The sequence below is a fragment of the Hippopotamus amphibius genome, chromosome 3, assembly GCF_030028045.1.
Source record: "Hippopotamus amphibius kiboko isolate mHipAmp2 chromosome 3, mHipAmp2.hap2, whole genome shotgun sequence".
In the NCBI taxonomy this organism is placed as follows: Eukaryota; Metazoa; Chordata; class Mammalia; order Artiodactyla; family Hippopotamidae; genus Hippopotamus; species Hippopotamus amphibius.
This window is the reverse complement of record NC_080188.1, coordinates 68,536,081-68,558,925: the sequence shown is the minus strand read 5'-3', so window position 1 is coordinate 68,558,925 and position 22,845 is coordinate 68,536,081. Positions and strand designations below refer to the sequence as shown.

Here is a 22,845-nt window from a genome sequence, read left to right as displayed (position 1 = left end):
AATTTGCCCAAGGAAGTTAGTGGTGGAGCCTCTAACACCCTGTCTGGATCTAGAGACCATGTTCTTACCTATACTATACATATATAAACCTTTAGGTTGAACTCTCCCATTTCTGGGGAGTGAGCTAGGAATTCATTCATTCATTCATTCATTCATTCAACAAGGATGTACTGAGCACCTACTGGGTAGTAGTCACTTTTCTAGGCTCTGGGGCTATACCAGTTAACAAGCAGACAAAATTTCTACCTTTGTAGAGTTTACCTTTAAATGAGGACGGGATGGGCAATAAAAAAGCAAGTATATAAACAAATTATAAAGTATGTTAGAAGTATTAATAAAGAAAAATGAAACAGGACAGGGAATTGGGATGCTGAGGGAAATAGCTTTGTGAGAAGGTAATATTTTAGGCAAAGATTTTAGGCTAGTCCCATGGATATCTGTGGCAAGAACATCCCCCTCCCCTCCTTCCCCACATTCCTACCTGCCCCTGACCCCTCTACAGAGGGAATAATAAGTTCAAAGGCCCTGAGGAGAGTTCATGCAGGTGTAATGGAGGAACAGCAGGGAGGCCAAAGAGGCTGGGATTGGCTAAGTGAAAGACACAGCAGAAGAAGATGAGGTCAAAGAGGTACCCATGGGTGGCTGGGAGACTTGGGGGGGACACTGCATAGACTTAGAATTTGATTGAATGAGGTGAGAAGACACTGAAGAGTTTTGGGTAGTGAAGCTATACATGATCTGACAAACCTTCAAAGAAAGGGGATAAAGAGTTTAATAGGAGTCAAGAAAAGCCAAGAGAGGAGGTGTAGGAGGGGGCCTCCAAGTGTGTACACAAAAACAGGCTGTGTCTGAACACTAAGTCAGGCAGAACCTCAGGTATGAGATATAGAAGGCAGACAAAGTCAGGAAAGACCTTGCAGGAGATGAAGTCTGGGACTCCCTCTAGCCTCCCTGATCTCCACCTCTTCTGCATTTTAACTGAGGACATTGCTGTAGGTTCAAACACTGGCTTTCCGACCAGGAAGATATTTTGGTCAAAGAGGCCTTCTTTTTATGACACCTACCAAATTCCACGTAGGGCAAAAAGGAAATACATGTCGTCTTATCTAATCCTCACAGCAATCCTGAAAGGCAAGCAGTATATGGCAGCTCAGAAAAGCTGACTCCACGTTTAATCCAACATAGCATATACAATGCAGAATTGGATGTTGGAATTTACTAAAATTCAAGTTTTGTGGGCTACCTGAAGGTATCTTCTGATTAAAATAACTATGAAAAGTTTGTAGTAAAGTAGCCTCTCTTTAACTCCAAAGCTTTTGAAACTATCACGTTGTTCTTTTTTTTTTTCTTTTTCTTACTTTCACCTGACTGGTCAAAACAATGTGAAAAGCAACAATATGTATCGTTCCTGACTGTGATTTGGAAGTGATAAAGCGGAGGAAAGATTGGGCTTTGTTCTGCTAGAACTTTTTCCTACCACTTTCAACAGGCGATGAAGCCTAAAATGGTTTAAATCAGTGGACAATGCCGAAGTGCTGTCCCTGTTATCCTTTCCTCTTTAATAAGTATTGATATTTCTCTGTTTATGTTATTCAGAGATCCAGCAACACTGGGCAGTGGGGACATGTTCCATTTATATTGACTAAATTTCTGTCTTAGGGTGTCGCTCTGTAGAGTATGCAGAATGGCAGTTGGAATTGATGGTAGATTAAATGAGAAACCAATTTTAGCCCCAAAAGGAGTCAGTATCTCTTCAATGTGCCTCTTCAAGTAAAATTTTTAGTCGTGTAAAAGGAACAAAACTCTTAATTTTGAACTTTTTAAGAAATATCTTCAAATATTCTTTAGTTAAACTTAGATCAATATAATAGTTAATTGACTTAAGCAAAAAGACAAAATAGAGATAAGTTAATAAAGGTGAAGCTTGAAAAGACCTGCGATGTCAATGAGGATGATAGATAATGGGATTTAGGAATCCAACAGAAAACTAGAAGGACAGAAGTTAATGAGTTGGATGAAGGATAAGGGGGAAAAAATGGAGGATAATTATTGTGAATGGGCTGAACGGTATGGTAGGGCCAGGGACTGAGAGAAAGACTGGGAGTGAAGGAACAGTTCAGGTTTAGAGGTAACGATTAAATAGAAAGTGTATGGGCAGGTTATCAAAAGGAAAAGCACTATAAAGAAAACCCAAAGAAGGCACTGAGAATAGACCCACCATTACAAAATGTGATTCAGAAAAAGCAGAGGGAATCTGAGTCAGCATATCTCTTCTAAATAGATCCTTTCCATACTAATTCTAAACCCCTCCTCCATCCTCTTTACAGTCCAACCTGCTCTCAACATCCACCCAGATCTGGAGATTTGCTAAATAGTTGCATTGATAATTAAATTTGAGATGAGTTTTGAACTGATGCATACCATCCCAAAATTCATAACGGCCTGATTTTAAAGTAATCTCTTCACAAGTAGTTTGCTTGTTAAATGTCAATCATTACAAAGGGCAGGGAATCTATGGTACTACAATACAAAATGTTACCCCATCTAGGTAAGAGAGAGTTGTCAAGTCCTGTATTTTTATTCATCATGTAAGCAACTTATACCACGATGCTAATAACATTTAAGATTTGGAGCCCTCACTTGCCCAGGCTTCTTCCAAGATTTTGGAAGGGGACCCTAGCATTGTGTACACATGCCATATCTTTTTTTTTCAGTAACATTTGCAAAAGTAAGATATTTTTGTAAAAAAGTAGATATATTTTTCTCAAAGATGGAGCCTAAATTGCGTAAGCTTCAGGTTTTAAAATTCTGGATTTGCCACTGAACTTACATACAACAAACTGTAGCTATCTGTTATGTTCTAAGTCATATGTCATTGCCTTGTGTGTATGTGTGTTTAAATCTTTACAAGTGAATGTATTTGAAAACATCAAATTAATCAATGTTCTCATTTTAAGGATGGGGACAAAAAAAGAGAAGCTCACAATAACTACTAATATCTCAATTATTTTTCTCAAAATAATCATGGTATTAGATTTGATCTCATGGTATATAAATCTTTCACATTTCCAATATTCAACAGTTTATTTGACAGATAATAAAATGTAAGCTCTCTATATAGCAATTCTCTGTCAGATATAATTTACAAACCTTTACTTTTTTCTAATTAAAATTTCTTTTTCATCCAAGTAAGGACTGTATCATTAAATATTGAACATTTTAGAGACTGGTAAATATATATATATACATATTATCTTTAGTTCAAGAACCTAAAGTGTGATTTGCTTAGGTGAAATAATTTAGCATCCCCATTTACTGCTCTGATAGCAAAGATTATCTCTTTTCCTCAAGTGGAAATTTTCTGTGCAAAAATCTTGAGATAAAATTTATGAAAAAAAAGCCACAGTTTTCCCAAAAGGGTCTTACAAGTTTACAAGTGAATTATTTTGTATCAATTATTTAGAGTGCATAGTTATTAAAATTGGACCCTATCATGCTAAGTTTTGTATTAGGCCCACTGGCTTTGACAGTGAGTCCTAAGAGATTCTAAAAAGTGATCATTTTACAGGTGCAACATTTAGAAATTCAAGGCACCCATAAACTGACTTAAAACAAGATTCTATATTAATACATTTCATACAGCTTTTTAAAATCATTACTCAAAATGTTTGCTTGGAAAGTTATCAGTTCATGTGTTTTTTAATCAATTATTTTATCTTAAAATAGAAACTATAATGAGCAACACTATTTTCCAAAGAAAAATGTTATTTCTCAAATCTATGTCATGTAGTTTTATTTTCTGTAATTCACCAACTGTGATAATCCTATCACTTTTGAATGGTAATGGAATTAAATACAGGCTTTACCATCTCATTCATAATCCTTTAGCAATTCAAATGCCTTTTTCATTGGGTCTAATTCTTCTTGATGCCACATTGCTAGGCAACTAGAAGGAAAATTAAGAACTGGTTTTTTTTAAATCTACTTTTACAATTCAAATGAAGGAGCTGCATTCAGTGACTGACCAACAACAGCAGGTAACAATAGTTGGCATCTTTTTTCTCCCTTTTGAAAATAAACCATGAATGAGAGAAAGAAGCAAGAAGCATACTAGTCTGAGGGACTGAAACTGAAAGGAACCTCTGTTTTCTTAATGTATGTAGGAATTTGAATTTGCTTTTCATTCCAACCCAATCACGCCTTCGCCAACATTCCAAAGTTACATGGTTTTGAAGATCTCTTAGTTAGGAAGTCTTTTCACTACACACACACACACACACACACACACACACACACACACACGCTTTTCCCTCTCAAAGATTAAAATTAAAGTTTAGCAGAAGGCAACACAAACTTACCTTTAACAGAAGCTGAATATGAGGAAATGAAGCAGAGAAAAAGTACAGCAAGAAGAATCATATTGACTCGCTACCCTATACTGCATCCAGTTCCCAGCTAGGAGTCACTGAGAAGTGGACTCTTCCAATGGCAGTGAGGGAGTGACCCTGCTCAGAACCTGCAACAATAATGTTTATCTTTGGGGGAAAGGTCAGATTCCAAACTCCAAAATCAGGACCTAAGTTCACAGAAGGGCTCACTGTTAATGATTAAACTTAGGTGGGCTGTAGTTTTCAATCTCTCACTCTTTTTGTTTTTTACTCGATAAGAAAAATCAAGAAAATTTTCACTTTTGAGAGCTAAACTAAACCAGTCTACCATCCTATAAATTTAGAAGTGCTGAGTGGCATTCAAGGAAAACTGATGATGATACTTTTCTGCTCACTACATAATCGTCTTCATGCCTATAACATTAAATGCCCGTCTTCACATTTACCACTTTATGTAGGAGGGTGGTGAGGGTTCGCAAGCTCAGATAAATTTGAATTTTATTGTCTGGTATGGTCATCTGAATTTCTTTTATACCATGTGTATGCTATTATCAAAAAGAAAAACACTGTGAATTTTAGAAGTTAAATTTTTAAATTTTAACTTGTACCATCACCAATCACTTCAAAATAATGTTAGAACAGATAAAACGTTCTATTCTGAAACCTAGATAATTCTCCTTATGTGTGAATCAGCATTGTCTACCTTTAACACACTAGCAGGCAATTGAGTTTATCATAGTAGACCTCTAGCTATATCTATGACAAGAAACATTTGTCTGAGTCCCAAGACTGGCTGCATGGAGTCTCCTGTGCTTTCTGAATCCCATTTCTAGGAAGAAATTCAGAGGGGGGATTCCAGCCCTTAACACTCCTGCTACAGAAAATTAATTAGGATACTTCTCTAGAATTAAAGTGAATACCCTAGCATGGCTAAGGCCACACTAACTAAACCAACACTGTCTTTGGAAACTTCTGCAAGAGAAACCTGATATGAATAAAACCTACTAAATTGAGGTGGTTTCAGGGGCATGTGGGGATGCTTTGGCAAAGGATGGAATAAAGTGCTGGCGAAGGGCTTTTTTGAATGAACTTGAAAATACTTATGGCCATGTTTAAGCATAAAATGGGTTCCTAAATCTACCCTCATCTCTCTCCAAACCCTTACATAGAATCTTAACCTTAAGCTTAAATCTTCTAGACAACCCAGGTAAAAGATAGTCAACTTGATAGACAGGGCCACAAGATGAAATCTAAAATTTAAAGATCTCAAAGTTAAGCATATTTCCTCTTGAAATATATTTTTGTATAAAGAACTGAAATGTGAAAATTGTCTTTATCGTCTATGAGATTAGAACTTCATTTCCTATCATGTTTTATATATAAATCATGGCTAAAGTATCTTTACAAAAATAAAATATTTGGTTATGATGATCACCTTAGTTATAAATAATAAGTTGTCCTGGGGTAAACAGAAAAGGCCATTCTTAGAAAAACAACTGCTGAAGAAATATAAGTTTTTATGAATAGTATGTATTTTAAATATAAGAAAATGTGAAAGTGCTTTATTGCTTTACATTTAAATAGATTTCTATGTATTCCCATGATTTCTGTATTACACACATAGTGATGCAAAGCCACTATAGCCACTTAAACATTACATATTTATTTAGATTAAGGACCAGTTTGAATCCTTATGAGAACTGCCTTTTGTATTTCTATTTGAGGTTCACAGCTACATGTCTATGGTTAGACTATGTGTTGCATGGTAAGTGTCTATTTGGGTAAAGTACCATTCATTGTCAGGTGTTTACCAGAGTTCAACCAATAAAAGGCATATCACTATTGCCTAACAAAATCTGTTTCATTTGAACATTTGCTTTCCACTAGAAAGCTCCTATGAGTCACTATATTAAGTAGTCATTTCAACACAGGATGTTCAAATAAGGCTGTTGGTAAAAACCATCATCCTTTTATATTTTGCTTGTAACTTTTTACAAAGACATTTGACAGACTTCTTACGATTGTTTCACAGAGGTGAAATAAGAATGCCAAATTCTTTCCATATTCAGTGAATTCTGGGTACCAAAGGAGAGGCATTTTCCTTGGCTGCTCTGTTGATCAAGCACAGCAAACATTGTACAAGATATAAGGCAGATACCTCCAAATCTCATCACATGTAAATCAGCTATTTACATGGCTTGTAAAGCAGGACAGAAGCACAGCATGATACAAAAATAAGAGGCTGTCAGGCCTTCCCTGGTGGCGCAGTGGTTAAGAATCTGCCTGCAAATGCAGGGAACATGGGTTTGAGCCTTGGTCGGGGAAGATCCCACATGCCTCAGAGCAACTAAGCCCGTGAGCCCCAAGCCGCAACTACTGAGCCTGTGCTCTAGAGCCAGTGAGTCACAACTACTGAGCCCATGTGCCACAACTACTGAAGCACATGTGCCTAGAGCCCATGCTTCTCAACAAGAGAAGCCACTGTAATAAGAAGCCCAAGCACCGCAATGAAGAGTAACTCCCACTTGCCGCAACTAGAGAAAGCCCGCAAGCAGTGCACAGCAACATGGACCCAACGCAGCCAAAAATAAATAAATAAATAAATTTATTTAAAAAAATAATAATAGCTGCCATCTATGGAACAATTACTATGTACAATACACTATGCTAAGCACTGAACATTTTGTAGTATATCCTAAGAACAATCATTTCACGCTAGCAAAATGATATTCAGATTAATTTAGTAAAATGATTTAAGGACCATAGAAAAACAAACCTTGAGACCTAGATCCAATACTCTCCTTAAAGATATTAGAGATAGGAGGTAGAAAAAATTGATTTCTTATGGATGACATAGAATTTGTAATTGGGACTGTCTTTTAATAAGTCCTTCACACTTTTGTATGGAGGCTAACAGAGCACTTGATTGCTGTGGTTAGATGTTCCAAGCTGAACAGATTGTTCCAGGGGAAAAATTCATCTGTGTTAGCCAGATCAAGATCAAATAATAGATTTTAAAACAATGCTATTGCAATGAAATTCCATTGGTAAGTATGTGACTGTGGCATATTTGCTATACTACTATTTTTCAGTGATAATAACAGACTATGTATGAAATACTTTTGACTAATTTCAAAGTGCAGTTGTGTTTCTGTTGAGTATCACAGGTTGTTAGGAGTTAACTCATTTTCTAGATAGAAGATAAATGAACTTCACCCCACTAAAGGTTAAAAGGAAATGTATTACCCTACTGGATATAGTAAGTCAGAATGTATGATAGCTATAGAGAAAAAAAAAGTCTTTATAACATCAGAACACTTTGTTCCAGAAAGAAGCACGACATTAATAAAAAAAATTTTTTTAGAGGGACTCTTCAAATTATTCCTAAGTGGTCATAATAAAGTCTAATAGTATTTTCAATTCAATGAAGGAGTTAGCATTTTCAAGGAATACTGAAAAATATTTTTGGTAGGTTAAGAATACAGTCGGCCCTCTGTATCAGAAGGTGTGAAACCTGGGGATACCCAGGTGGGGCAACTGTAAGGTACTTGAGCATCCTCAGAGTTTGATAACAGCAGAATTCCTGAAACCAATCCCACATGGATATTGAAAGAGGACTGTATTTTTTTTTGTCTTTGTCAGTTAACACTTTCTCAATTTATTTGTTTTTTATTTTTAATTTTCATTGGAGTATAGTTGATTTACAATGTTGTGTTAGTTTCAGGTGTACAGCAACGTGAATCCATTATACATAAACATATATCCACTCTTTTTTAGATCCTTTTCCCACATAGGATGTTACAGAGCATTGTGTAGAGTTCCCTGTGCTATACAGTATGTCCTTATTAGTTATCTATTTTACATATAGTAATGTGTATACATCAATCCCAATCTCCCAGTTTATGGGACTGTATTCTTACGACGTGATGCTCTCTTTTACACCAAGGCAAAAGTTATAGCAGAAAACATATACTATTTTTGAAGCTATTGTTTAAGAATTCTCTTTGAGAAAATAAAAATGCAGTAAATGCCTTTCCTTAGAAAGAGTAAACAAGACAGGTTTGAAACATTTGGAACCTAAGCCTCCCCAAAAAGGATTATCATTTTTCCATAATGGAGTTATTCACCAAACTTACCTCCACCTCCCACCTCTCCACACACATGTATTTGACAACAACGAAAAAAATCCTCATGGGTCAATAATAGTCACCCTAAGAGAAGTCTAACTTTACACTACTTTTGGCAGCATAAAACCAAATTTCTAGCATTTAAAGGAGAAAATTGATGGCTTTCTTTCAATGAACTATTGTAAAGAAAACAAATTTTGATCAGAATCATTTTATTTACTAAGATATTCCAGATTACCCATATAGACTGCAACCAGTGTTGTATATTTATTAATAATTGACATATTAACTAAAATCCTTATTTAGATTTCCTTAGCTTTAATCCAATTGTTTTTTTCTGTTCCAAATCCCACCCAGGTTACATTAAAATTAGTTGGCATGACAGTTTCTCTGATTTTCCTCATTTAAAAAAAAAATTTTTATTGGAGTATAGTCGATTTACAATGTTGTCTTAATTTCAGGTGTACAGCAAAGTCAATCAGTTATACATATACATATATCCATTCTTTTTTTAGATTCTTTCCCCATATAGGCCAATACATAGTATTAAGTAGAGCTCCCTGTGCTATACAGTAAGTCCTTATTAGTTATATATTTTATATATAGTAATGTGTATATGTCAATTCCAATCTTCCAATTTATCCCTCCCCCCCTTACCCCCTGGTAACCATAAGTTTGTTTTCTGTATCTGTAACTCTATTTCTGTTTTGTAGATAAGTTCATTTGTACCCCCTCCCTTTTTTTTTTTTTTTTTTTGTTTCCTCATATAATGATTTTCCTCATTTTTGCTGACATTGACAGCTTTGAAGTGTCCTGCAGGATCAGGTCAGGTGTTTTGCAGAATGCTCCTTTACTGGAGTTTGTAGAATGTTTTTCTCATTTGAGTGGGCTTGTAGGTTTGGAGGAAGACCACAGGGGTGCCATTTTCATCACACTATATCAAAGGTACATACTATCAATATGATTTATCACTGTTGATGTTGACCTTGATCACCTGGTGACAGTGTTGTCAGGTTTCTCTACTGTAAAGTTACTTTTCTTACCTTCTTTTCCATACCGTATTCTTTGGAAGGAAGTACTCTGGGCAGCCCATACTTAAGGAGTAGGGAGTTACATTGCTCCTCCCGGAAGGTGGAGCACCTACATAAATTATTTTGAATTTCTCTGCATGAGAGATTTGCCTCTTCTCCCCCATTTACTTATCATTTATACCAGTATAAGCACATGACTATTTTATATTTGGGGTTACAATCTAACACTACTTTTAAACTTATTTCTACAATTGTTCCAGCTTTAGCCAGCTTAGCTCCTCTGTTCCTTTGACATACCCATCCACGTGTGTGTGTGTGTCTCTAAGCATTTCCTTAATGTCTGGCACTATAAGATGCTCCTTATCTTGTATGTTTTCACCCCAATCCTAGAATGAGCCCTATCTCCAAGGAGCTCTGGTTCCTTTTACTGAAGAATGGTATTAGAAACCAAGATCTGAGCACAAACTGTGCTCATCCCTACAAATATTGAGTCCTTTAATCCATGAACACAGAGTATCTTATATTTATTTAGATCTTTCTTTCATCAGTTTTGTAGTTTCACTCATACAGATCCTGTACATATTTTGTTAGACTTGTCCCTTTCTTTTTTGGTGCTAATGTTTTCTTTAAGTTCCAATTGTTCGTTGCTAGTAGACAGGAAATCAATTGACTTCTGTATGTTAACCCTGTCACCTGTGACCTTGCTATAATCACTTATTAATTCCATGAGGGGTTTTTTGGTTGATTTTTTGGGATTTTTTTCATAAACAATCATGTCACCTGAGAAGTTTTACTTCTTCCTTTTATTTCCTTTTCTTAGTGCACTAGCTCACACTTCCAGCACAATGCTGAATATATGTGTACTTTTTACATTTCATATTCCTTTCTGAGTTGTTACTCCTCTTCAAATCTTCTTTTTTCCAATCACTTTATGTCTGAGTTTTTCTGTTTTATGTTATTCTATCTTCTAGCATTTAAAAAAATTCTCATTTTGAAATATTGGGTTATAGTTTTCATCCTTTTTTCTGCTTCATATTCTCTTTATTGTAACAGCTTTAAATAAGATTCAATTATGATTCTTTTCATGGCATGTTTTTAGGCTAAAAAAGTCATTCTATACTTTTAAGAGAGAAGTGGATAGCTTTTCTAGCTTCTAGAACTTCCTTTTCTGATGTTTGCATAAAATGACACCTACATATCCTGATCATTTCTTAGCTGTCTCCTCTTCTTTTCTCCCATTTTATCTGGACCTTTTTTGCTTTGCATCTATTGTCCCTGTCCCGTTCAATATGGATTCTACTCGCACAAGTTTCTCCTTCTTGTTGGGCTTGTTTTCAAGAAGGGAGCTCAGGTTCATTAAGTTTTGAGAGTTCATAGATACCCACACCCCACTAGCACTTGCAGACTTTCCTGCTCATCCTTTTGTATTTACTCTGAAATTAGAATCCGTCAGTTTTGCTGCTAATCTCATATCAATCTCCCTTGCTTTTCAGTGAATACCTGTTGCCAGTCTGTGGTTCTCGCATTCTCATAGCCTTCAGCTGCTCTGTTGTCGTCCCACTATTTCCACTTACACAGATGCTGATACTAAGTTGGTGGTTTGCTCCCACCTGTTCACATTTTGAGCTTTATAAGGATTTTTTATTGTTGTTGTAGCCATGATTTGTTCTTGTGATTATTGTCGTTTTGCTATCCTAGATGCTCTACCTGTTTTATGAGGAGATTCAGACTACAGTGTCTCCATAGTCATCTTCCTAGAGTCTTCAATATTCACATATTACCTAAGAGGGGGAAACAGGGTATTTTTTAAAACATTAAAAAAAAAACTTTCTATATTTTTGAACGCAATTCAAATGCAAGTTGAAATGATTATAGATGACAGATTGATTTTAGGTACCTTTCATGTCATTTAAAAGAAATTAGGTTCTTTCTGGCTTTCTTAACCTCAAATTAACGTATCCGCAAGCGTTAACTCTATTCCCATACCACCCCAATCTGCCGAAGAGTACTCTCAGACTTAAAACATCAGAACTATGCTTAAAATAACTTATGATGACTGTCCTATGTTTTCAAGCCAAGAATCTTGGAGGAGCTCATAATTTTATTACTGTATTTTTGTGTCCTAAAATTCTGGTTTTATCTGTAGCCCCCTTCTCACTCTACAGTCTACAGTCTAATTTAACAAACTGGCTGCCAATTGTCTGAATGTGGTCCAAGACATGTTTTGTTTACCCTGTTCAGTACTTAAAAACAAACAAAATAGTTGTTAACATTTAAAAATCAGATTTCATGTAAAAATTGAGATCTCCAGCTGCTCTTAAAAAATTGAGATCTAATGTCACTAGGCCCACTACTTGGAACTTGTACCCTGATTAAACAGAGAATATGCTCTCAGCTTTGTGACACTGTTCTCCTAGATAGCTTCCCTCACTTACCTTCTAGTCCTAACAGACATTATAGGTTTGTAACCCATGGTCTAGCATCTTTGATTTCAACCTCTTGTCTTAGCTTAAAGTACTAAATACGTGCTGATAATTTCTAGATCCGTTTCTTCTTAGATGTTCTCCAGACTCCCAAGAACCCACATATCCAAAACCAAACTAGTTTTTTCAAAACCTAATTTTCTTCCACTGCTCTCCAAATGACCCAGTTAACAGAATTACATTCCTACAGTTGTCCAAATTAGAAAAACCCTTAGGGTCATTCTTTCCTCCTTCTTTCTCATCCTACCCACAGCTTATCAGTCATGTACCAAACTATGACATGTCTTTGCTTTCACTGTTCCCAATATTTAATTTCCCAATATATACATTTTCCCTTCTTGATATCTGGAGAACTCCTATTTACTTTCCAAGATGGACCAAGTTATTCAGTTTCTGAAACTATGTCCCCCACCTCCAGGAACATTTAGTTGCTCCTTTCCTTGTACAGGTATCTCAAGTACATTATATGTTGTATTACATTTAACACTGGCTCTCCCACTAGTCTAGGGATTCCTCAAGAACAGAGATCATGACTTAGTTACCTTTGTGTCAATAGTACTAAGACAAAAAAACATGAAACAATAAATATGTTAAACACGAATTTTACACATCAATGATGATAAGATTTTTGCATACTATGATTTTTACCTTCCTATATTTTCTATATGCTTTCTATATCTTTGTTTAAATTGTCCATTTTTTGCTGGTGCTTGCTTTGGATTGATACTAGAATCATCTTATTTTATTATTTATTTTTGGCCCACGGGCTTAGTTGCTCTGCGGCATGTGGGATCTTCCTGGAGCAGGGATCAAACCCGTGTCCTCTGTATTGGCAGGCGGATTCTTTACCACTGCACCACCTAGGAAGCCCCAGAATCATTTTAAACTTCACACCCTATGACTATAAAGTTAAATGGCTATGTCAAAAGAAAACACATTTCCCCCGCTGTTAAAATATGAGGGTTTTTAAAGTAACTTAAAATTTTTGTTTTAAATATCTAAGGCTAGCAGGTATTAACGCTGAAAAAATATAATTATTCATAAAACAGGTCCCCGAGAGGCAACAGAACAGCTGTTGAAAGTTTTGGCACATCACCATGCCAGCCTGAGTTTAATGACCTATATGTGAAGGGCTACATATCCAATTACTAATCCTCCCTCAGCTACTCTTTGGCCTGATATGGAGGCAGCTGAAAAAAGATGCCCTACTAACAGATCAGAAATGGATCCAGACTTCTCTGCCAATGCTTAGTTAAAAGAGCTTTTGGACTGGAGATAATGAAGAAACAGACATGGCCTACAACCATGTGACAGCTGACAGTTTTTCAAGTAAAATTTGACGGTTTAAAGCAAGAGTGACTTCAGTTTTGTAACTAAATTTAGAGAAATTTCAATTTTAGAAAACAAATTCAGAATTTAATTTTCTATTCACTGAAATCTTTTGACATGTTAGAATGTTTCCAAATATCAAGAATAATTTACTTCAGAGTTCTTTCCATACTGAGATAGCAGTCTTCTATTCATTGAGTCAAACATCATTCTTATCTTCAAATTCTGCAATAATCATCTATTAGAAGTAGGACCAGGGACTTCCCTGGTGGTCCAGTGGTTAAGACTCTGCCCTTCCACAGCAGGCTGCATGGGTTCCATTCCTGGTTGGGGAACTAGGATCCCACAAGCATCAAGACATGGCCAAAAAATAAATACACACAATTTTTTAAAAAATTAAATTAAAAAAAGTAGGACCAAATCAAAAACTAAATAGAAAATGACAATCTACCGGATTATGTTTCAGTTTTCCCTCAGTTGACTTGATCTATATATAGCAAAAAAAGATTACATAAGGTCAGGTATCATGAACAATGAAATGTCACCTGATGTTTTGCAAAACAGCACATGAAAAACAGCTCAAGGAATGAATGGAGAGTAAAACGGTTGTAAACAAGAAAAAACTTAAACATTCCAGGTTTAAACGCATCATATTGCGTTTGGGATTTTGACTCACTTTAAAATTTGATTTTCCATTTGAGTTGTGTAAAACCATGTGATACTGACAACCTTCTTCTGCATTAATTACAAATAGTTTAGGCAAGAGATGCTTTCATCTCCTATATGGAAGAATTAAGAGCCCTTCATCACTGTTTCGCACTTGCAATTTTTAAGAGCAGGGCTGTCTTACCATCCCCACAGAAATATATGTGAATATATGCCCCAGGTATAACCGTGCCTTTAAGTGGAAAAACAGACATCACGCAACTACCTCCCAATCCAGAATCCGTAACTCCAGACTCCGCCCCACACAAATTCCCGCCCCTTTCTCCCACTGCGCTGCGGGGTTGGCGCAGTTAGCTGACGTAAGACGTAACCTTCGTAGCCTCCTACGCGCAATACCATCTCTGCCTCTGGGAGTTGAAGTTTCCGAAAGAGGACCGTCTGCAGTGGAAAAGACCACTACAAAAAGCTTTCTGTGCGGCCTCGCAAGTTCCCCGACAACTCCTCTGTTCAGTAAGTCTCTTGGCATGGAGGGCTATCGCTCGCCTACCCTTTGATATAATCCGGGAGCAGAAGGAGCGCGCGCTACTGCCGCCTTCCACTAGCGATAAGGGCTTCCGGGGGAGAGGGGAGTGGGGCAATGGAAGCAGCAGTGGAGATCCCGCTCACGAAGGAAGTGACGTCAGAGAGAGAGCGTCCCCCTCTGGCTTGCCAAGCAGCTTTTTGATTCGTTGGCTGCGGTTTAATCCCGCCTCTGGAATGCGTCCGCCCGCAGGTGGCCTGGACGCAAGAGTGGGGCGCGGTTCTGCCCGCCAGCGTTGGGGTTCTTGCTGTCAGCGTTTGTGCGGGGGTCGAGTTATGGTCCTTAGTGTGTGAGGCGTGTGCGCTTCGCTAGAATGAAGGGAGAGGGAAATCTGGACTACGAAGGGCCGGAAAACGAGTTGTGGTTCTGGCACTTGGTGGCTAGAGAGCATGAGCGTGTCGCTTTACCTCTTTAAACCTGCCTTACCTCGTTTCTCCAACGAGGGCTGACGTCGCTGAGCGATCTGATATATGGGGCGAGGCCTGGGGAAAGTTGCTGCAGGTGCTGTTAGCCCCACGGTGGTGAGCTGAGGACGATTTGAAGAAGTCCGACGTGTTCCTGGATTTCACGGAAATATTGTGTTAAAATGCGGAAATTTTCCTAGAGAGATAAAGAGGATAGCAACAGAAGACTGTCTCACTTTATTTGTGTTTGTTTTAAATCCTCCCCGGCTCCCCAGCCCAGCCCAGCCCAGCCCAGCCCTGGCCTTCGCCTAAGGGCCTCATAGCCGGACCCAGCACTTTCGCTCTTGCAGATTTGGTCCGCGCGTTTTAAAAAGGATATTCTTCCTCATCACCGTCAGGTCATTTAATTCCATTCTGCAGTTATTCCGACATCCATTTGGCTCTTTCTGGAAGGGAGGCTGTGTCATAACATCATGAAGAGTTTAGCCCGATCAATAAAACCGTGAATTTTTAATTTTTTTTTTTTTTTAACTTTTGGCCAGTCACTCATCATGATGTATGTCCTCCCTTCCGGGAGTTGTACTAGGAAGTGGAAATAGAAGGACGATTGAGATACTAATTTTTTTTTAATGCATTTATCCCACACCAAATTGTCTTAGCCATCTTTATCCAGTTGTTTTATGAGACCACCAGATAACCTGTATCTGTAACTAAATGAACCATTTTTTTAGAAATTCAATGCCCAAGTACACTAAATTTCACACAATTATTTCTGTAATCGTTACTGAATTTGTCGAACGTGGTGAATGAATGAAAATGAGCTGTGAGTATCTGCATGTAAGGGAGGAATGCAGAACTCTGCCATGGAGTTTATATTTTGCTTAACAGGTTAATTTGAACAGGCTAGTACATAGTGAAATGCTTATTGTATGTTATAAGCAATAGGAGCTGGTACATATCTTTGTATGTAAAGTGTGCTGCAAGCAATAATTTATAGAATCTCAAGCTGGCATCATTTTTGTGTTTTGTGCAATCTAGTTTATTCAAAGCTTAAAGAAATTCTCTTGCTACAGTTGCATTTTCTTAATTGGAAATAACTTTGAAAATATTAAAGATAATGATATTGACTAGTTCATAACCTTTCTATATATTTGATAGGCTGTTTAAAAACATTAATATGCAATGATAAGCAAATTAAACTTAGACCTCTTAGAAAAGAAAGGCGAAAGCTCCCCCTGGTGTGCATGAGCTATAAAATATTGCTATACTTTGCTTTTTAAAAATTTTCACATTGTAGAGCAAATCAACACTTGCAGTTTTGACACAGTAGAGAACTAGCGAAAAATGCCCCTGATGATGGAAATATTCTCTCTTAGAATATTAATCATTGTTTCATGAGGAAAACAAATTTGTTTCTTCTGAATTTTAATTGTGCCTTAAAGTTTGCACATTTAGCTTAATAGGCAAGTTTAGCTCAGGTTTTCTCCACCCTATATTGTTTTGGTTGCATTCATTGCTAATTTTTATTAATGTACTATCTATGGAAAGGAAATAAAAGTGATTCTAGGGATCACAATATATATTTAAAATTTTTCTTCTAATATTTTCAGGCTTACTGTGTTTCACCTGTCTCCTGTTTCTTAAATTGAATGCTAACCTTATTTTCCAGATTAAAAAAAATTAATGAATGCACTCAAGGTTATACATTTACCTCCAATTACCTTTTTGGACTGTATTTTTCTCATCCTGTTATTTGCATCTTTTAAATGCTCAGGCATATTATTTTTTGTTCTATTTTTCTGTCTGAATTCTGAGTCAGATTCTGAGGATGTCTTCTAATTCATCAGTTACCTCTTGGAGTCCAGGTAATCTGGAGTGTGTCTCATATGTTGAAATTTTTATATCTTCATTTTCTGGCTTCCAAATTGGTTTTTTTTTTATGGATTTTCTTGTTTTCCTATTTTTATGGCTGCATTTGTGTCCCAATTTCCTGTTTTGTGTTTATGGTTATTACTATTCATGATCTCTGAAAGATTTCAAACAAGCTTATTTTAAAGTCATTTTCACATTGCTCTATTTTTAACTTTTATAGAGTGAACTTATCTCCTGCTTGTTAATTTAGGTAGGGTTTTTTTTTTTTTCATCATTTCTGTATTTTTGTAATTATGCTTTGCAGACTCATCTTGAATGGAATTATAGCTTTCCTCTCCAAACTTCTTCTGTCTCTACTGCTGATTTTATGGTTTCTCCTACCCATGACCCTTTTCAGTGCTTCAGCCCACAGCAGAGCTTATATATGTGGTTCAGAATTCTAATCATGTAACATTTATAAGTTACCTCATGGCTGGACCTAGGTTGTAGCCAAGAGGCTGTGTCTGTTTCCTTCAGGTTTCCCCCAAGTAGTCGGCTTTGTATAAGCTATAGTCTATAATTTTACCTGTTTTCAGGCTTTTTTCATGGCAAGAGGAGCCCAACCCCTAACACTAGTTTAAGGGTTCATCTTAAACTGTCTCCCATCCTCTGTCTTGTGTTTTTATTTTTCTCTTTACTTTAAAGCTAGGAGAACTTCAAGCTGCCTTTACACAGAAGACCCAGTTCTTAACTTTGATTTTGAGAGAGGCTGTGCCTTTTTTATTTCCCCTTTTTATATTTTATCTACTGTTGTCACGTATTTCAAGATTGGGAGGCAGAGTGCCTCAAAAACGTGAACTTTTGGCAGTGAACTCTAGGAAGTCTGTCCCAAATATTTTTTGGTGCAGTGGCATGCAAATAGAACTGGAGCTTATTTTTTCTCCTTTCAGTGACACAGGTCTTCTCAAAGCCCTCAAACAGCAGGGTTAAAGCAACACAACTCTTTAACATTCTTTGGAAACCCTCATGTTCTAAATAAGACTTTGAATTTCTAGGAGATGGTAGAGTTAGATGTGGGTTTGAATGTTAGCTCCATCACTTCATTTGTCTATTCAACAGGTATTTTGAGGACTACTTTGTGTGACATTTGCTCTAGGTGCCTTGTTTCTTAGGAATTATTTAATAGCTTTCTAACTTTGGGCAAGTTATTTAATCTTTGTATCTCTTCCTTTGCAAAGTAGGTATATGCTATCTACCTCATAGGGTTTTTTTTATAAAGAGTAAATTAGATAATAAATTTTTATTAAGCATAATAAGAACTAATAAATATTTGCTCTGTTTTCATTACTTTTTAAAATCCTTTGTAAAGGATTCCTATTCACTCATTTGTTTATTCTACCAATATATAATAAACATCTACAAAGTGCCAAGCACTGTGTTAGTACTGGCAATATAATGTTGGGCAAAAGCAGACTTCTCCCTACCCAGTGGAGTTTCTGGTGTAGAGTCAAAGTTGAGTTGTCATTTCTAGGAGATGTTTTCCCTAAGGAGAACTGTTTGGTTGGTGGCAGAAGGAAAACTTGTGAATTCTTACTTGTGTTACTAGATGATTCTTCCCCTTAGTAATTTTGTGACCTAGTAAAATGCCAGGGCTTTTGCTCTAGCCCCTAAAACACACTTGTCTTTCAGTCAAAATTCAGTAAACTTTCTGAGTTTGCTTGGTTATCCTCATATGTCCTGTTCTATCCTTGCACTTTTAAAGAAACCAAAAACCGTATAATAAAACTACTGCTCAAATTATGTTCTGCAACGGTTTTTTCCTTCCATTATCTGAATTGTGGGGATTGTTCTTTTTTTCTTTTAGATGTTAGTTTCTCTGCACAGACTTGTTAGCTATCTCTATAAGAGGGAAGATTCATAAATTTTTCTATAAGGCCAGTAGAACATTTGCAAGCTTCGTGCTTAGCCTTTGGTAGGGATAAATAACATATATTCTTAAGCTTTGATGTTAAGAATCAGTTAAAGAGAAAAGATATCCCATATTTCTAGCCCTTTCTATAATCTGAAGGCAATTGCAGTTTTAGGCAATGGATATGAAGATGTGGGTGGTTAAATCCAAATAAAGGTGTTTGAGATGGCCCTAAGTATTCCACAACTGATTACAGAGTCAACTTACGTATTTTGTTTTTCAGCTGTGACTAAAGTGCAAAATTTACACTTTACAATGAAATATGTTGGGGTGGGGGCAACCAAATTGGTTTTCTGCACTGTCTAAAATGTAGAAATATATAGCATATCTTTTGTCAAAAACCAATTGTTGAATGTACACTCAGATAGTGAAAGTAATATTTTTCTTATGACAGCATTAAAGGTAAGTGTAAAATGGTGTTTTCCATCTCTTTTTAAAAAAATAGTATATTTTTCTTTTATAAAACTATATTTTCATTATATAAAATTTACAAAATGCAGAAACGTATGGGTGGGTCAGAATTAAAACGTGTGTATATATTTTTTTTAAAAACAAAATTGGACATTATGTATTGTTTTTTGTTTTGATTTTCTTATGTAACATAACCATTTCCCTTTATCATTAAATAATTTTGGGAAACATGATTTTTCTTGGCTGCTTAGTATTCCAAGCCAATGTTGTAGATGAACTGTAATTTATTTATTTAGTCCTCATTTGCTGACATTCAAGTAGTTTCTAATATTTTACTGTTAAAAATAGCAATAGTACATATATCCTTTTGCATTAATTTTGTGTGTATTTCTAATTAATTTACAGGAATTCTAAGGAAATAAATTACTATGTGAAAGAGTATCAACATTTTAAAGCTCTTCAAACATATAGGTCTGAGCAGTCTTTTGGAAAAATTGTGCCATGGCCACCAATACTGTGTGAAGATATCCCATTTCATCAAATGATCTTTGCCAGTAAATGACAATTAACTGCCAAAATTTGTATTTTTATTCATTACTAATATGGTTTCATTTTAATCACATCCTTTGGTTTTTTGTTTTTGTTTTTGTTTACTTTTTTTGTAAGTCATCTGTTCATGCAAAATTGCTTTTCAATTTTTCAGAGGCATCAAATAATGTCATCTGAAATATTGCCAGCATTTAGTGAGACTTCTAATGTTGAAAGAAAGCAAGACTTAAGTGAAGACCAAGAGGAGAACCAGAAACCAGGATTAGGTGAAGGATTTGAACCAATATCTAAACGGCAAATGAAGAAGCTAATGAAACAGAAACAGTGGGAAGAACAACGAGAACTCCGCAGGTATGTATCAAAATGCTTATATTCTACCCTATTCACAGATATGGAATGTTGGACCTTGCAGCAGCCCTTTGACACATTAAAAGTAATTGTGTTAATTAAAATTTGGGCTATATTGGCTACTAATAAAACTGTATGTCTTTTAAATTTTTTTTTAGCAGTATTGATGAATTTACACTGTACACTTTGCTCACCCAGAACCTATTGTGAGTAGCAGCACATTTCTAAAATAACTGATTTACAAAAGGGACATAGTTAGCATCCATGTCCTAGATATGCAACAAAAATAACCAAGATCAAATTTGGGCCTAACATTGATTTTGTTAGAAGAACTTTTGCCAGTTTTGGTGAGAGTAGTTCGGCTGAACCTGTTATTGTATGATGACAAAATTTATTAGGAGAAAATAAATTATTGTTGATGTAGAATGAGAAAAAAATGACTTTTTTCCACAATTTTACTTTTTTTTTTTAAATGGGATCTTTTTTTTTAAAAAAATTATTTTTATTGAAGTACAGTTAATTTACAATATTGTGTTAACTTAAGGAATATAGCAAAGTGATTCAGTTATATACATGTATATGTATATAAATACATATACCTTTTCAGATTGTTTTCCATTATAGGTTATTACAAGACATTGAATATAGTTCCCTGTGCTATACAGTAGGTCCTTGCTGTTTATTTTATACATAAGTAGTGTGTATGTGTTAATCCCAAACTCCTAATTTATCTCCCCACTCCCTTGCTATCCACTCTTGTAACCATAAGTTTGTTTTCTATGTCTGTGAGTCTACTTCTGTTTTGTAAATAAGTTCATTTATATCATTTTTTTAGATTCCACATGTAAGCAATATCATATGATACTTGCCTTTCTCTGACTCACTTCATTTAATATGATAATCTCTAGATCCATCCATGTTGCTCAAATGGCAATATTTTATTCTTGTTTATATCTGAGTAATATTCCATTGTATGTATACACCACATCTTCTTTATCCCTTCATCTGTTGATGAACATTTAGGTTGCTTCTATGTCTTGGCTATTGTAAATAGTGTTGCTATGAACATTGAGATGTATGTATATTTTCAAATTCGAGTTTCCTCCGGATGTGTGCCCAGGAGTGGGTTTGCTGGACCACATGGTAACTCTATTTTTAGTTTTTTAAGGAACCTCCATACTGTTTTCCATAGTGGCTGCACCAATTTACATTCCCACCAGCAGTGTAGGAGGGTTTCCTTTTCTTCACACCCTCTCCAGCATTTGTTATTTGTAGACTTATTAATGGACATTCTGACTGGTGTGAGGTACCTCATTGTAGTTTTGATTTGCATTTCTCTAATAATAAGCAACATTGAGCTTCTTTTCATGTGCCTATTGGCCATCTGTATGTCTTCTTTGGAAAAATGTTTATTTAGGTCTTCTGTCCATTTTTTGATTGGGTTGTTTGGTTTTTTTGATATTAAGCTGAATGAGCTTTTTGTTTATTTTGGAAGTTAATCCCTCGTTGGTTGCATCGTTTGCAAATATTCTTTCCCAGTCCATAAGTTGTCTTTTCGTTTTGTTGATGGTTTCCTTTGCTGTGCAAAAGCTTTTCAGTTTAATTAGTTCCCATTTGTTTATTTCTGTTTTTATTTCCATTACTTTAGGAGATGGATCCAAAATAAATTCCTTCTATTTATATCAAAGACTGTTTTGCCTATGTTTTCTTCTAGGAGTTTTATAGTATCTGGTCTTACGTTTAGGTATTTAATCCATTTTGAATTTATTTTTGTATATGATGTTAGAGAATGTTTTAATTTCATTCTTTTCCATATAGCTGTCCAGTTTTCCCAGCACCACTGATTGAAGAGATTGTCTTTTCTCCATTGTATAGTCTTGCCACTTTTGCCATAGATTAGGTGACCATAGGTGCATAGATTTATCTCTGGACTTTCTATCCTGTTCCATTAATCTGTATTTTTGTTTTTGTGCCAGTACCATACTGTTTTCATGACTGTGGCTTTGTAGTATAGTCTGAGGTCAGGGAGGATAATTCCTCCAGCTTTGTTCTTTTTTCTCAAAATACTTTGGCTATTCAGGGTCTTTTGTGTTTCCATTTAAAAAAAAGAAAATTTCTAGTTCTGTGAAAAATGCCAATGATAATTTGATAGGGGTTGCACTGAGTCTGTAGATTGCTTGGGTAGCATGGTCATTTTAACTATATTGATTCTTCCAATCGAAGAATATGGTATCTTTGCATCTGTTTGCGTCATCTTCAATTTCTTTCATCAACATCTTAGAGTTTTCAGAGTAAAGGTCTTTTGTCTCCTTAGGTAGGTTTATTCCTAGGCATTTTATTCTTTTTGATGAGGTGGTAAATGAGATTGTTTCCTTAATTTCTGTTTCTGATATTTCATTCTTAGTGTATAGGAATACAACAGATTTCTGTGTATTAATCTTGTATCCTGCAAGTTTACTGAATTCATTGTTGAGCTCTAGTAGTTTTCTGGAATCTAGTAGTTTTTCTACTAGATTTCTACTAGATTTCTAAATCTAATAGCTTTAGGTTAGGATCTAAAGTGATCCTAAATCACTTTAGGATTTGCTGTGTATATAGTATTATGTCATCTGCAAACAGTGACAGTTTTACTTCTTCTTTTCCAATTTGGATTCCTTTTCTTTTTCTTTCTGCCTGATGTGGCTAGGACTTCCAAAACTATGTTGAATG

At 35.8% G+C, this 22,845-nt stretch overlaps 2 protein-coding genes across 2 annotated transcripts in view; one reads left to right on the top strand and one right to left on the bottom strand.

The window, feature by feature from the left end:
* The window catches only part of MTTP (microsomal triglyceride transfer protein), a 46,132-nt gene extending 41,713 nt beyond the window's left edge, over window positions 1-4,419 (bottom strand). Inside the window, exon 1 of the mRNA XM_057727659.1 lies at window positions 4,359-4,419. Coding sequence (XP_057583642.1) covers window positions 4,359-4,419 — 61 coding nt within the window. The remainder of the gene's footprint in view (window positions 1-4,358) is intronic.
* A 9,978-nt stretch (window positions 4,420-14,397) lies between these two features.
* Window positions 14,398-22,845, top strand: part of TRMT10A (tRNA methyltransferase 10A) — a 34,448-nt gene continuing 26,000 nt past the window's right edge. The window contains 2 exon segments of the mRNA XM_057729746.1: window positions 14,398-14,534; window positions 19,943-20,139. Coding sequence (XP_057585729.1) covers window positions 19,955-20,139 — 185 coding nt within the window. The 5' untranslated portion in view covers window positions 14,398-14,534; window positions 19,943-19,954.